Below are 14571 nucleotides of genomic sequence, written 5' to 3'. Positions count from 1 at the left end.
CAGCTCCCTGCTCCCTGGGAAAAGCTGTGGACCTTGCACATGACTCACCACTCGGTTTGCCTTTCTAGACGGCAGTGTCTAGGAGATGCCGGGAGTCTCAGTGCTCCAGGCATGCGCTCCATAACCTTGGTTGCAATGGGAGGGGGATTGGCATTGACGGAGCCCCCCACCAGGTTGGGAGGACCCCTCAAATCTCCTCTATCCAGAGTCAGTGCCCCTGCACCAGCCCCAGCCTCATGCCCGTGTTGGGTCAGTCAGGCCTGCTCCAGCCAGAGGGAACACTGCCCTGTACCCCACCCAGGGAAGGAGGCAGAACCCCTGGCAGGGGCTGGTCTTATGGTTCTTAACCAGTGGCTGTGGGAATCCCCTGGACATGCAAAATTATAACCACCCTCCTGGGATGGAAGAACCTGACTCACTGTCTCTGAGAGGGAGCCCAGGAATCTGCATTTCTCACCAGCTCCCGGAGGTTCTAAAGCACACTCCTGAATGCACATCCCACTGACACAGCCTAGAAGTCCACAGGCCAGCACTCAGGAGGACAGGGATGGGCGCTTATGCACAGGGAGAGGGCAGGGAGAGGAGAAGGAACAGGAGGCAACGTTTGCCGGTGGATTGTTGGGGGCAAGGGCTTTAGGCCAAAGCAGGAATAAGATGTGGACAATGCAGATGAACAAATGGCACCCAGCCACTCCCCCATCCAGGGAACTCACAGCCTGGGACAGGAGATGCTTTTAGATTGCCCAGAGGTAGGTAGTGCCTCCCCAAAGCAAGTCAGCTTCAAGGAGTGACTGAAATGCGTAGGTGATGACATTTTTGTCCATTCATTTATTCATTGATTCATTCAAGTATTTATTGAACACGGGGTGCAGAGAAGGTGGAGATGAATTCATCACAGCCCTTGCCTTCAAGGTGCTTCCATTCCAATGGAGGTACAGACAATAACCTTGTGAGCCCAGGAGGGTCCAGAACCAGACTGGGGGTTGAGGTCACTGTGAACAGCAAGGAGTTAGGACAAAGAGAGTTTCCCGTCATCCTTATTGAGGCATAAATACACACAACAAAATATACCCATTTTCAGGGTGCAGTCAGTAATGAGATGTGTACGTCCAGTGAACCATCACCCCAGAAGGTTCTCTTGTGCCCCCTTCCCAGCCACCCCCAGCCTGCCCTTGGTCCCAAGTGACTACTGATCTTTCTGTCACTATGGATTAGACTTTCACCCCCAAGGGTTCATATAAATGGAATCGTATAGTTTGTAGTCTTTTGTGTCTGGCTTCTATCAGATCCACGCGTATCAATCAGTCATTTGTTCCTCCTTATTCCTGAGTAGGTGGAGGAGGTGGTATTTAAGCTGATTTCGGAGGATACATTGGAGTTCGCCTGAGAAACAAAGAGAGGAAGGGCATTCCAGCAGAGGGCCCGGCGTGAGAAATGCCAGAGGCGTGAGGGACATGGACTGTGGGAGCTGTGGGGTTGGGGAGGGAAGGGGGCCTGGCTAGCTCTTTGTTTTTTTCTCCTCTTTGGCCTTTGCTCTGGCTTGGACCTCACTACCTTGTCTAGCCCTTGTGGGTTTGGTTTTCAAAAGCAAGACCATTTCCTTCTGGCTTAAGGCCAGGGCAGGGCCTGAGGCCCTCAGGCCAGGCCATTACCAGTCTGTGCATACTTGTGTTTATAGAATCTGGGGTCCAGCCATCATGAATCTGCACACTTGTGGGCCACGGGGTTCCCGGGGTTCCCTTGGGCTCCCCTGGGTTTGTTTTCCTCTAAGTTATTTGGTAAAACTGCTTTGGAAACATCCGGATCTTGTCTAGGGGGAAAGAGGCACTCATTGCCCAGACCCACACCTGAGAAGGCAGGTGTTATGGCCGCTGGGGCCCTTCTGCTCTGGCCCACATAGCACAGGCCCCAAGGTAGAGCTTATCCTGGGCTCAGCAGCAGCCTGAGGTCACGTGGAGTTGACACCACGCCTGTCCCCATTCAGCCCAGATGCTGGGCTCTGCCTCTGCGCTGCTGGGCGCAGAGATGAGCCTGTCAGTGTGGCTGCGTGTGCCAAAGCTAATTCTCCAACACAGTGGAATGTGTTCCCTGCAGCCTGGAGACGGGCAGGCCAGAGGGAGGCAGGAAGAGGAGCCAAACAGCCTGGGGAGGAGCTGCCTGGGGAGGCAACAGCTTTGAGCAGCTCGCCCTCGACTTCTGCCTGTGTCCCCACCCATGCTGACCCTGGCCATCCTTCCACCTGCCTGTGCCCCCGATCTGCGCTGGCTGAGGTCACCCCTTTACCCGCCTGCATCCCCCCATCCACTCACTCATGTCCTGGGTGTCCCTTGCCTTCTCCCAAGGAAAAGGAGTCTTTACTTACTAAAGTGATTTACATTTTATTGTCTGTTTTATTTGAGGATTCATTCAGAATTTACAGGCTTGGGCTCTGAAGCCTCCAGGGGCTAATGGGGCTTGGGGAAACTGAGTCAAAAACGAGTTCAGCCCCAGCCTGGCTCACTGAGCCATACTAAGTCAAATTTAGTATGGGGGGCCTGGGGGTGGGACTCTGGGTCCCCCTGGAAGTGAGGGGAAGGACCGTGGGGCTCAGTGGGAGCTGGACAGAGTGACTCAATCGGCTCTGTTGTTTGCTTACAGGTGACCCACGGGCTGAGCGCGTACGATGGCTTATCTCTGCCTGAGGACACGGAGACCGTCACAGCAAGCCAAATGCGCTGGACACATTCGTACCTTTCTGATGATGAGGACATGCTAGCTGACAGCACCTCCGGAGGTGAGCCAAGGATCCGAGGCTGGGAGCAGAGGGGTGGGGGGTGAGACTGTGCTTCTTCCCTCTTTAAAAGAGGCCCCATGAAGTTCCACAAGGTGGTTCCTCAAGAGATGGGCTGTGTGTGTCCTGAGCCCTAGTCCCCATGACCCCGGCATCCTCCACTTACAACCTGTGTGGCCCTGGGCTGGTCATCATTCTACAGCCTGGGACGGTCAGGGCCTACCAGGCAGATGGCTGGCAATGCAGTGTGCAGGACGATCACGCATCCTGTACCCCACCTCCTTGTTCTCACCTGGAGGCTAGTCTGATCTGCCCGTTCCCACCCCAGCCACTGGACAGATAATTTGAGTCCCTGGAGTTTGGGGCATCAGCCCACATCTTGTCTCTCTCTCTTTCTCTTTAATTTAATTTAATTTTATTTTATTTTATTTTTTGTTTTGTTTTGTTTTTTGAGATGGAGTCTTACTCTGCCACCCAGGCTGGAGTGCAGTGGTGCAATCTCAGCTCACTGCAGCCTTTGCCTCCCGGGTTCAAGCAATTCTACGTCAGCCTCCTGAGTAGGTGGGACTACAGGCGGGTGGCACCACACCTGGCTAATTTTTGTATTTTTAGTAGCGATGGGGTTTCACCGTGTTGGCCAGGCTGGTCTTGAACTCCTAACCTCAAGCGATCCACCCGCCTTGGCCTCCCAAAGTGCTGGGATTACAGGCTTGAGCCATCGAGCCCAGCTGGCCCACACGCTCTGTGATGGAGGCTTCCAAGCCGACTTTCACAGGCCCCCTCCCTAGGCATGGGGGAGGAGGGTGACCGACCATTCTGTGCTTCCTCAAGCCTGCCTCACTGTATGCTAGGTGCCCAGAACAGTACCTGACACCCAGTAGGTACTCAACAAATATTTGTTGTTGCTGATTATGTCTCTTTTTTGCTTATAGACGACCTGGGCAGTGGGGACCTGGGCAGCGGGGACTTCCAGATGGGTAAGTTGCTGCAGGCCTCCTGCAGGTCTCCCTCCTGCCCCACAGGGAAGCCCCAGAGCCAGTCTCCTGGGCTGAGGGCCTCGAGGGCTCCTTGGGCCTGCCCCTGGGGTACAAAGCAAGGAGAAGTGGGAGTGATCTCTTAACCTGCGGAGTGACAGTTGTGCAGACTGATTGGGAGGTCCCTGCAAGGCTGGTGTGGCCAGGTCCTGTGCTTGCCCGTGCCACAGGCACAGGTATCAGGGCAATGGGCAGATAAAGCCCAGTTCTGCTGGGGACTGAGAGCCAGTCAGCTATTCCACATTCAAAGCAATGTTCTCACCTCCCAGGGCAGCTCAACTGTTGAGTCCTTCCCCAGAGCTCTCCTGGTGGCACAGAGCTGGGGGTCCCAGGCAAAGACAAGCAGAGCAGAGGGGCTCTGTGGAATCCGGCGTTCAGGCATCCAGCAGGGCGGGCGGGGCTCAGAGCGAGCCTGACCCTAGGCTTGGGAGAGAACCCTGCCTCCTAAGTGCTGGCCTGTGGACTTCTAGGCTGTGCCCATGGGATGTGCATTCAGGAGTGTGCTTTAGAACTTCCAGGAGCTTGTGAGAAATGCAGATTCCTGGGCTGCTTCTCAGTGACAGCGAGTCACCTGCTGGGAAGCAAGGGTTCCCAGCTTAGGGAGGCAAGACTGGGCTCTTGGAGGGAGGAGAGTCAGCCCCCACCCTGGTCAGACTGGCCCAGCACTGGGATGGGGGCTCATAGTCCCCGCTTCCTTCTACTCTGGGATACTGGGTGGAGAAGGACCTACCCCAGGACAAGGCCCTGTGGCTCTTTATGGTTCCTACTGCCCTCTCTGGGAGGCAGCTCCTGGGACAGTCTATGACCAGGGCCAAGGATGGAGCAGGTGCTTAGGTCAGACCAACCACTGGGCCACCCCGTGGTATCCAGGACTGCCTTCACCCTAGGTAGGCCTTGGCCAAATCTGGCCTGGGCCTACTTCAGGGGTAGAGTCACCTCCCTTTAGCTGACATATCAGGGGCCTTCAAATGCCAGTGGGTGGCATCCTAACTGGGTCAGTGTAGACAGGAGGGTGGGTCCCTGGGTAACCTGGTCCTAACTGTGACCTCCCAGAGCCTGGACTTGGGCTCCGCCTGAAGGTTTTCCTCGTGTAGGTCTCCACGAGGCTGCAGGATGCCTGGGAACTGGACGGGGCTTGGGAGAGGAAGTGTCAGGTGGGCTCCGGGCACACAAACCATGTCCCATCCTGCAATGGCCTATGCTAATGTGTCCGTGGAGCTGCCTCTGGCCAAGCCGGGCTTGCCTCTGAGTCCACCCTGTCCATTCATGAACCATCTCCAGCCCCTGCCCCAGCTGGGCAGTCCTGGCCAGCCCACCTGCCCTCCCTGAGAAGCAGCTGTGAGGGCAGGCGAGGCCAGAGGGGAAGAGGTGGGGAACAGGGCACAACAGCTGGAGGGGCCCAAGACCAGGGTAGGTGCCTTTCCTCACAAGTGGAAACAGGTGGGGCCTCAGACCCTCCAGGCCCAAACCCTGGCTCCTGCCAGCTGCCCTTGGGGCAGGTCCAGGCAGCTGGGCTGAATGGCAGTCAGGGAGGCAGCAGGTATGACTTCCTGATCCCGGGGTCCCAGGGCGCCCGCTCAGCCTTGACCAAGGGCAGCGCCCCCACTGCGCCCATGAGCCAGGGCCATCCTGACCGTCATGGGGCCATGCCTAGGCTCTGGCCCAGTCCCAGACCCTGGACTCCAGCCCTTGAGATGGCTCTTCCCCTCCTCCCCCTGGGCATGGCTGTGGCTCTCTGGCTCAGCTCCAGCCCCCTGTGTGTCAACACCCATCCCTGATAGCCTCCCCTCCCTAGGACCCCTTCCCACCTCTCCTCCCCCAGTTTCTTTCCATCTTCTGACCTGTCTCTTTCTGTCTTCCCCCATGCCTGTGTGTCCTGCTCTGACCCTTGTCTGCATGTCTGTGTGTGTCCCCTGTCCGCCCTGTCCTGGGCCCTCTTCCCCACTCCTTGGGTGTCTGTCTCTGCGCCTCCTCCCTCTGCCTCATCCTGTTCTTCTCCTTCTCTCTGGCTCATCATCTCTGCCTCTGTCGCCCCTTGTCTTTCCCTCTCTCCCCTCTGCCTGTTCTTTTCTTTTTTTTTTTCCTGCTGCCTTTTTCTTCACCTTCGTCTTGCCTTTTGTCTCTCATTCTCCCCACCCTCACTTTCTGTGTCTCTGTCTCTGTCTTTCTGTCTCTTTGTGTCTCCCTCTCTCTTTCATTGTCTCTGCCTCTCTCTCTCTGCTTCTCTCCGTCTCGTCTCCCTTGCTTGCCTCCTTCTGTGTCTCTACTCTGCAGGCTCAGGGCCGCCCCTGGGCCGCCCGCCCGTGGCTGGCATGATGGTCTCCGAGCCTGATGAGGAGTCCCCTCTCAGTAAGTGACCCAGGCCTGGGCCAGGTGGGAGTGCTGCTCTCCCTCTGCCTCCCTCCCCATCGTCTCTCCAGCCACTCTTCCTTTTCTCTCCTTTCTCCCTATTCTCTTCCTCCCCAACCTGCACTTTGCTACAAGTCACACTAGAGGCTCAGAGGCACCTCCCTGCGGAGTCCAGGGGCCAGGCCAGCCACTGCCCCTGCCCAGGACACAGCCAGGCCCACCCTGGGCCCACAGATCTAAATGCGGTGGACTGGGACCCTGGCATTCTTCCCCATGGGGTGTCGGTCGGGCAGAGTTGGGTGCAATAGCCCTGCAGGGAACCAGGCCCTGCATTCCAGAGGCCACTCCGGCACAGGCCAATCCTGGGCCCACCCGAGGGATCCACAGGGACCCAGGACTGGAGTTCAGGGGCCTGGGTGTGTTGCAGGGAGTTCTGTTGGGCAGGGATGGGAATCAGGAGTTGGTGAGTAGCCTCCTCAGGGGCCGGGGCTGGTCAGGAGTGCAGCTCCCACTTCCACCCTGAGTGCAGAGCAGCTGCCTCCCTCTCCCAGCCTCTGGCTCCAAGGGAACTCACCAGATAGGGTAAGAGGAAGGAGAGGACTGGCCAGAGAGCACCCGTATTCCAAGGCAGCCTCGCCCCTGCTGGCTGCACCAATGTCCGTGGCTCTGGAGGCTGGTTCTTTTTTTTTTTTTTTTTGGATGGAGTCTCACTCTGTCACCCAGGCTGGAAGGCAGTGCAGTGGCACAATCGCGGCTCACTGCAACCTCTGCCTCCCTGGTTCAAGCAATCCTCCTGCCTCGGCCTCCTGAGTAGCTGGGATTACAGGCACGCACTACCACGCCAGGTTAATTTTTGTATTTTCACCATGTCGGCCAGGCTGGTCTCGAACTCCTGACCTCAAGTGATCTGCCCGCCTTGGCCTCTCAAAGTGCTGGGATTACAGGCGTGAGCCACCATGCCCAGCCCGGGGGCTGGTTCTTAAAACAGAGGTGGCCTCACCTTCTGCCCCAATGCTCAGGCACCAGCTGCAGGGTGGCAGACGGAGGGTGTTCGCCTGGACCTGCCCTTGGTCTCGAAGAATGAAGGGGGGTGGGGTCAGGCTGGAGGTCCTGTGCCCTTCCCAGGCCCTAGTAGAAAGGGGCTTTGTGGAGCTCCAGCCCCCTTCCCCAGGAGCGGACACATTCCTGGGCAGAGGCCCGGCCTCCTCACCCGCTCTGGGCCATGGGGCTGAGGCCAGGGGCTTGGGTGGGGAGGACTCTCAATGGGCCTCTGTGCCGGCTCACAAGGGGCCTCTGTAGCTGAGCCATGGCCCCCACACTCCAGCCCACAGAGCCCTGCCCACCCGGCACCCAGGAGCCCGGCCCAGCGGTTCAGGGCAGGCAGCGCCAGGGCTTTCTTCACCCGAGCCACAGAGCAAGAACGTCCTATGCACCTGCGGGCCTGACAGACAGAGTAAAGCGGGAGGAGGATGGGCCTGGCAGTAGCACAGACAGTGCCACTCCCTGCTCTGCCACCTACACACCGGATTTCAGATTTTTGGATTAGGGATGCTTAGCTTGTATATGACTCATTTGTCACTCTTATTCATTCATATTTATCACATACATGAATTCACAAACATTGTGAAACGTAATGAGTATAAAATGTCTAGTATATAGTAGGTGCTTAAGAAATGATAGATGTACTTTGGGAGGCCATAGCGAAAGGATTGCTTGAGCGCAGGAGTTTGAGACCAGCCTGGGCAACATAGCAAGACCCCCATCTCTATCAAAAGTCAAAAAATTAGACGGGCATGGTGGCATGCACCTGTAATCCCAGCTACTCAGGAGGCTGCAGTGGGAGGATAGCTTGAGCCTTGTAGGTTGAGGCTGCCGTGAGCTGTGATTGTGCTACCGCACTCCAGCCTGGGTGACAGAGCAAGACCCTGCCTAAAAAAGAACAACAGATGCATGTGTATGTTCACGCCAGTCTGAGATGAATTTGTTCAGCCATCACTTTCGAGGAACTCGCTGTGTGCCAGGCACTCGGCAAGCACTAGGGATGAGGTCGTGAATGAAATCCCAGGTTCCCCCTCATCAAGCTTAGAGTGGTAGAGAGGATGACAGCAGCTTTGATTCTCAGGTGCTTTGCTGTGTGCCAGGCACTGCATCTGAGTATAACGGCCTGGTGCATGTGAACACAGCATCATGCACTCCTCGCAGCCACGCAGGTGGTGCATGCAGTCACTATCCCCATTAGGAAACAGAAACTCAGAGCCGAGGTCAGTGCCTGAGGCGTGGCTGGCCTTAGAACTCACGATTGTTACTGTGATGTGAAACCTGGCAGAATCTACATAGTACACGGTGGAAGGTGCTCTGCTAGGGAAAGCAGGGTACTGTGAGAGCCCAGGGGAGCGGTCTCTACCCCAGCCAGGGCAGATCAGGAAGATCAGGAGACAATGGCTGAGCCAGGTCCTGAGGAATGACTAGGAACTGGCCAAGGAAGGCTGGCAGAGCCTTTCCCATTCACACACAGGTAATCCCTGTGCCAGGCCAGCCCCCTCTGGGAGCCACCCCTTCTTGTCCAGCCTTCCTCTGAACTGCGGGGGTCTCCTCTTCTGCACTCGCACGTGGTTTCTGGATCAGGCCATTTCCCCTGTTAGTTAAAGCCCCTCAGTCAAGTTGGGGCTTTGACATTGACCCTTGAGCATGTATACCTACAGGCAGTGCTGGGCATAGCTGTGGGCACACAGGTGTCAGTCTTAAGGGAGGCCTCCCGGGGCTATCCCCCCAACTCTGTCTGAATGCTCCAACTGCCTAAGGCCACTACATGCCAGGCTGGGGCTCTCAAAATGATCCTCCTTTGATTTTCCAGTTTATTTCCGAGCCCTGGTGAATTTCACTCGCTCCATCGAGTACAGCCCTCAGCTGGAGGATGCAGGCTCCAGAGAATTCCGAGAGGTGTCCGAGGCTGTGGTAGACACGGTGAGGTGAAGGGGGTTCGGGAAGCTCGTGGGTGTGGTGGGGCAGGACCGAGGATGGGGTGAAGGCCTCTGGGGCTGATGGCACTGTGTCCCTCCCCAGCTGGAGTCGGAGTACTTGAAAATTCCCGGAGACCAGGTTGTCAGTGTGGTGTTCATCAAGTGAGAAGGGGCCCCCTGGGGGTTGCTGGGGGACTTGAGTGGGTAACCTGGAGGGGGCTGATGAGGATGAGAAGGAAGCCTGGCACCGCAGAAAGGCCTATGGGATGAGTCGCTATGGGTGGAAATTCAGGAATTGGTGGGGGGATCATTGGGACCTTTAGTTGCCCTTCTTTGGGTACAGGCTGTCCTGGAACAGGGCCTGAGCGTCGGGGCAGGAGCCTCATGGAGTAGCTGAGAACACAGGCGTCTCTCTGACCCTCGTCTCCTGCCCATCTCCATCCCCAGGGAGCTGGACGGCTGGGTTTTTGTGGAGCTGGATGTGGGCTCGGAAGGGAATGCAGACGGGGCTCAGATTCAGGAGGTGCTGCTCAGGGTCATCTCCAGTGGCTCCATGGCCTCCTACATCACCTCTCCCCGGGGATTCCAGTTCCGACGCCTGGGCACAGGTGAGCCTATCCTGGTGTCTGGGGTTGCCTCCTCCAGACTCGTGGGGTCCCCTTTCAGTGTCTCCACCATGGGCTCCCAACTTGGGCTTGCACACCACTAGAAACAGGGAACTCACTACCCTCCTGAGTCTGCCCCATCGATCCTTATACAGTCTGGGCTTGGTAGAGTGCAGACTGTTTCCTCTAGCACATGCCCATTAGACCCAAGTTCTGCTCCTTCCTTCTAGACCTCTGCACATTGACAATAGGTAGTCAGGCCTTTATTTATCCTGTACGTACAAGTCCAAAACACATTAGTACTTAATAATAACCAGCAACTGTTTACTGAGCCCTGACTGCCTTTATTTCCAGCCTCCGGGTCGGTCTTCACAGCAATTCCTTTGAAGGAGATGTTATTCCTCCTGTTTCAGAGACGAGGGAACTGAGGCCCAGAAAGGAAAATCTGAATTTGTCCAGAATCAGATAGGCAGATAGTGAAAAGGCGAGGATTTCAAACAAACTCAGTGTCTATGACAGTCTTGCCAGAACCTGTGATGAGAGAAGCAGGAGAAACTGAGGCACAGAGAGACTAGGAAACTGGTCCGAACCACACAGCTGTTAGGTGCAGAATCCTGACCTTTGTACTCTGGGTCAGCCCAGATTTCCTTCTACTGTGCCCTTGGTCTCCTGTTTTAACCTCCTGAGTTTTTTAGGTTTTTTTTCTCTAGACCGAACAGCCCTAGTTCATCCCTCACAGGCTGTGGTTCTCAGCCCTGTCTCCATCTCGGTTCCCTCTCTCTGGGAAGACCCTGACTCAGTGGAACTCAGAATGGAACAAACTCCACCCTAGCCCAGTGAGGAAAAAATAGTGAAACCATCACCTCCCTTGTTCTGCACCTCAATTAAGCCAAGCGTGGTGGTGCACGTCTGTAGTCCTAGCTACTCAGGAGGCTGAGGCGGGAGCCCAGGAGTTTGAGGCTGCAGTGAGCTAGGATCATGCCACTGTACCCCAGCCTGGGTGACAGAGCAAAACCCTGCCTCTAAAACAAAACAAACAAACAAAAACCCTTAATTATTGCATCCCGAGATCAAGCTTGCTCTTCTGCATCATCAGGCCCAGGTCTAAAGACTGCTGGGGGTCCAGCCCTCCTCTCTCACTTTTCAATGAGTCCTCCTGGCTAGGGGTGGTGGAATGACCTGACCCAGCCCTGCAGCCCTCAGCTCCCGGCTCCCAGGTGGAACAGCCACTGACCACATCTTCCTTTCCAGCACAGACCCCCCCACCCCCGCCGGCCGCTGTGGCGGTCGCAGTGACACCAGGTGAGAGTGTAAGCCAGGCCCAGGCCCAGCCAGGTTCCTAGAGAAGTTAAGGTTGGAGAGGAGGCCGGGCGCTGGGGCTCACGCCTGTAACCCTAGCACTTTGGGAGGCCAAGACGGGAGGATTGCTTGAGGCAAGGAGTTCCAGACCAGCTTGGGCAACATAGCAAGACCCTGTCTCTAAAAAAATAAAAAAGAGAGAAAAAAAATTTTTTTTTAAAGGATGGGCCGGGTGCGGTGGCTCACACCTGTAATCCCAGCACTTTGGGAGGTCAAGGCGGGTGGATCACGAGGTCAGGAGATCAAGACCATTCTGGCTAACACGGTGAAACCCCATCTACTAAAAATACAAAAAATTAGCTGGGCGTGGTGGCGGGCGCCTGTTGTCCCAGCTACTTGGGAGGCTGAGGCTGGAGAATGGCATGAACCCAGGAGGCAGAGCTTGCAGTGAGCCGAGATCGCGCCACTGCACTCCAGCCTGGGCGACAGAGCGAGACTCTGTTTCAAAAAAATAAAAATAAATAAAAAAGGGATGGAGGGGAAAGAAGGGTGTGGGTGAGATGGCTGACTGAGCACAGCCCAAGACAACTGGGCACTCTCTTCCCTCCTTCTTTGTCCTCACTGGGCCAGGCTGTGGCCTGCATGTGTGTGGTGTGCTGGTTGCATGCGTGTGGCATGTCAACTGCCTGTGGGGTCTGTGTTAGAGATGGGGGAGGCCACTGCCACTTGTCCCATGCCCCACGCGTGCTGTGGGTGTGTCTAGTATGTGCTCGTTGCCCTCACTGTGCCTGCCAGAAACCAAGCTGCCTGACAAAGGGTCCTGAAGCCCGCTCCAGCCCTGCAGCACCTCTGCGTTCCCTACAGCTTCCCGCACCTCCCTCCTGCCACCTCTGACTCCAGTCTGCTTCCTTCCACCTGCAGTGCCCCAGTTCCCAAGAGCCTGCACGGAGGCTGAGTTTGCCTGCCACAGCTACAATGAGTGTGTGGCCCTGGAGTATCGCTGTGACCGGCGACCCGACTGCAGGGACATGTCTGATGAACTCAATTGCGGTGAGGGGATGTCTGAGGCCACAAGTGGTTTGGGCGCCAGGGGAGGGCCAGGGTGCTACACCTGGGTCTTGGAGCCCATCGAGGACTATGAGGGTTTGGTGTAGGCAGAGGATAGAGGCATAGGAAGGGTGATGACAGAGCCGGGCAGGGGGCGGCAGAGAGTAGTGTTGGGGAGTACAGGGTGGGCCTGGGGAGGGTTGGGGACAAGAAGCAGGTGAGGAGCCACCTGCTTCTGCCAAATGCCAAGCGGAATCTGTCCACAGAGGAACTGGTCCTGGGGATCAGCCCCACAGTCTCTGTCCTGGTGGAGACGACACCTTTACCGCCGCGGCCGGAGACAGCCATCATGCGACAGCCACCAGTCACCCACGCTCCTCAGCCCCTGCTTCCTGGTTCCATCAGGCCCCTGCCCTGTGGGCCCCAGGAGGCCGCATGCCGCAGTGGTCACTGCATCCCCGGAGACTACCTCTGCGACGGACAGGAGGACTGCGAGGACGGCAGCGATGAGCTGGACTGTGGTGCGCACTGGCAGGGGTGCCGGTGGGTGCGGGGAGTGGGAAGCTGGCCCAGGAGGATGCTGCTGACCCCTGCCCTGTCTCCTAGGACCCCCGCCACCCTGTGAGCCCAATGAGTTCCCCTGTGGGAATGGACATTGTGCCCTCAAGCTGTGGCGCTGTGATGGTGATTTTGACTGTGAGGACCGAACTGACGAAGCCAACTGCCGTGAGTATCCGAGGGTCCAGCAGAGGCCCCCGCCCTGCCCAGGCCGCTTGCTCCTGCCCCGCCTTCCACTCCTGCCCCGCCCCTACCCTGCCCTCTGCTTTCCACCCTCCCCAGTCCCCCAAGCCTGTTTGTTTGCTCTCCCTGGCTGAGTGCGGAAGGCCCTGGAGACACCCTCCAAGGTTTCTCTCTGACCAGAGCTGTAAGGCCTCTTGGCCCTGAGCTGGCCTTTGGTGAAGCTGTGTAGTTAGCCCGCCTGTGGCTCGTGTCTCTTCATTTCTTTCCTTTATTTTTGTTACCATGAACCTTCTCTTTGTTTTGTATGTGTGTCAGATGAATGACTAGGAGGGTTCTATGTGCCAAGGTCCCTTGGTGATGGGTCCTTGGCTTATGTATGTGAGTCAGAGCCTTACCCATCCATCTGTCCAACTCCCCAGCCACCCATGCACCCACGTATGCACCCATTATCCATCCACCCAGCCCTTCATCCATCTCTCCACGCATCCATCTGTCATCCTTCTTCCCTCCCATCCGTCCTTCCAGCCTCCCACTGCCCCACTCTTATGGTATCCATCTTTCCAGTTCACGTTGTGGACATTATGGGCGTCCTGATAGTTAAATAGGAGGGGGAGGCTGGAGAGGCAGAGACCCCATCAGGTGGTATCCAGTATGTCCCATCCCATGAGAAGCCTGATGCTTGTTAGTGCGAGATTGAGGATAATCTTCAGGCACTTCGCTGTGGTCCTGTTGGTGTGTCTGGGCGCGTGTCCATGTTCCCACCGTGAGCTTGTCCAACTTCTCCTTGCCTTCCTTCCCCTGCCCACTCCACAGCAAGCCCTGGGGAGAGGCTGCATCATGCCACAGACCAGCAGAGTTTGAGAATGCCTTTCTGTGGCTCTAAGCTTGCCTGTCAGCACCAGCTCCTTGGGAGAGAGAACGTAATTGGGGGCTTTAGTGGGAAGGCCCTTTCCAGGGACCTCTGCTGGGGAAGTCAAAGGAAGGACAGGTCCTTGTGGACAGCACAGAGCCAGAGAATGTGAAGGCTGAATGGCCTCATGGGCTCCTGAGAGTGCGGGGAACAGAAGTGCCTGAGCTGCCTCCACAGCTACCTCCTGGTCTCCTCTCGCACCTGCTCTGTGGATGTGCAGCTTCTGCTCCTCCTGCATGGCTGTGACTTCTCTGTCTGTGTCTATGTCTCTCTCAAGCTCCATCTCCCTGAGGAAGAATATTGGTCACCAGCCACTAAAGAGGCCTAGTGGGGCCCAGCCCTTGTCCCAGGCCACCTCCAGCTTCTGGCCACTCCATTGAGGGCCTGTCAGTGGGAGCGCAGACTGTCGAGCCCCACAGGGGACCATGCTGTGCCAGGCGCCTTGCCGGGCCTTTCTGGTAGAGAAGGGTGTGTGGAGCATTGCTGGCGCCCAGAGATGCCAGCCCCACTGGTTGTGCCTTTGACGTGGGTCTCGTCCATGTGTACAAGATAGCGCTTCTGGCCGGGCGCGGTGGCTCAAGCCTGTAATCCCAGCACTTTGGGAGGCCGAGACGGGCGGATCACGAGGTCAGGAGATCGAGACCATCCTGGCTAACACAGTGAAACCCCGTCTCTACTAAAAATACAAAAAATTAGCCGGGCGTGGTGGCGGCGCCTGTAGTCCCAGCTACTCTGGAGGCTGAGGCAGGAGAATGGCGTGAACCCGGGAGGCGGAGCTTGCAGTGAGCCGAGATCACACCACTGCACTCCAGCCTGGGTGACAGAGCGAGACTCTGCCTCAAAAAAAAAAAAAAAA

General features: G+C 56.8%; 1 protein-coding gene across 2 annotated transcripts in view; it reads left to right on the top strand.

Annotated features, from left to right (window-relative positions):
• The window catches only part of HSPG2 (heparan sulfate proteoglycan 2), a 117598-nt gene that overhangs the window by 37800 nt on the left and 65227 nt on the right, over window positions 1-14571 (top strand). For both annotated transcript variants that reach the window (XM_025380928.1, XM_025380923.1), the window contains exons 2-9: window positions 2638-2773; window positions 3703-3747; window positions 9008-9117; window positions 9217-9275; window positions 9561-9721; window positions 11939-12067; window positions 12331-12585; window positions 12671-12790. In XM_025380928.1, the coding sequence (XP_025236713.1) occupies window positions 2638-2773; window positions 3703-3747; window positions 9008-9117; window positions 9217-9275; window positions 9561-9721; window positions 11939-12067; window positions 12331-12585; window positions 12671-12790 (1015 nt within the window). The remainder of the gene's footprint in view (window positions 1-2637; window positions 2774-3702; window positions 3748-9007; window positions 9118-9216; window positions 9276-9560; window positions 9722-11938; window positions 12068-12330; window positions 12586-12670; window positions 12791-14571) is intronic.

This window comes from Theropithecus gelada, chromosome 1 (genome assembly GCF_003255815.1).
Source record: "Theropithecus gelada isolate Dixy chromosome 1, Tgel_1.0, whole genome shotgun sequence".
In the NCBI taxonomy this organism is placed as follows: Eukaryota; Metazoa; Chordata; class Mammalia; order Primates; family Cercopithecidae; genus Theropithecus; species Theropithecus gelada.
Note: the sequence above shows the minus strand (reverse complement) of the source record. Positions and strands in the feature narration are given on the sequence as shown.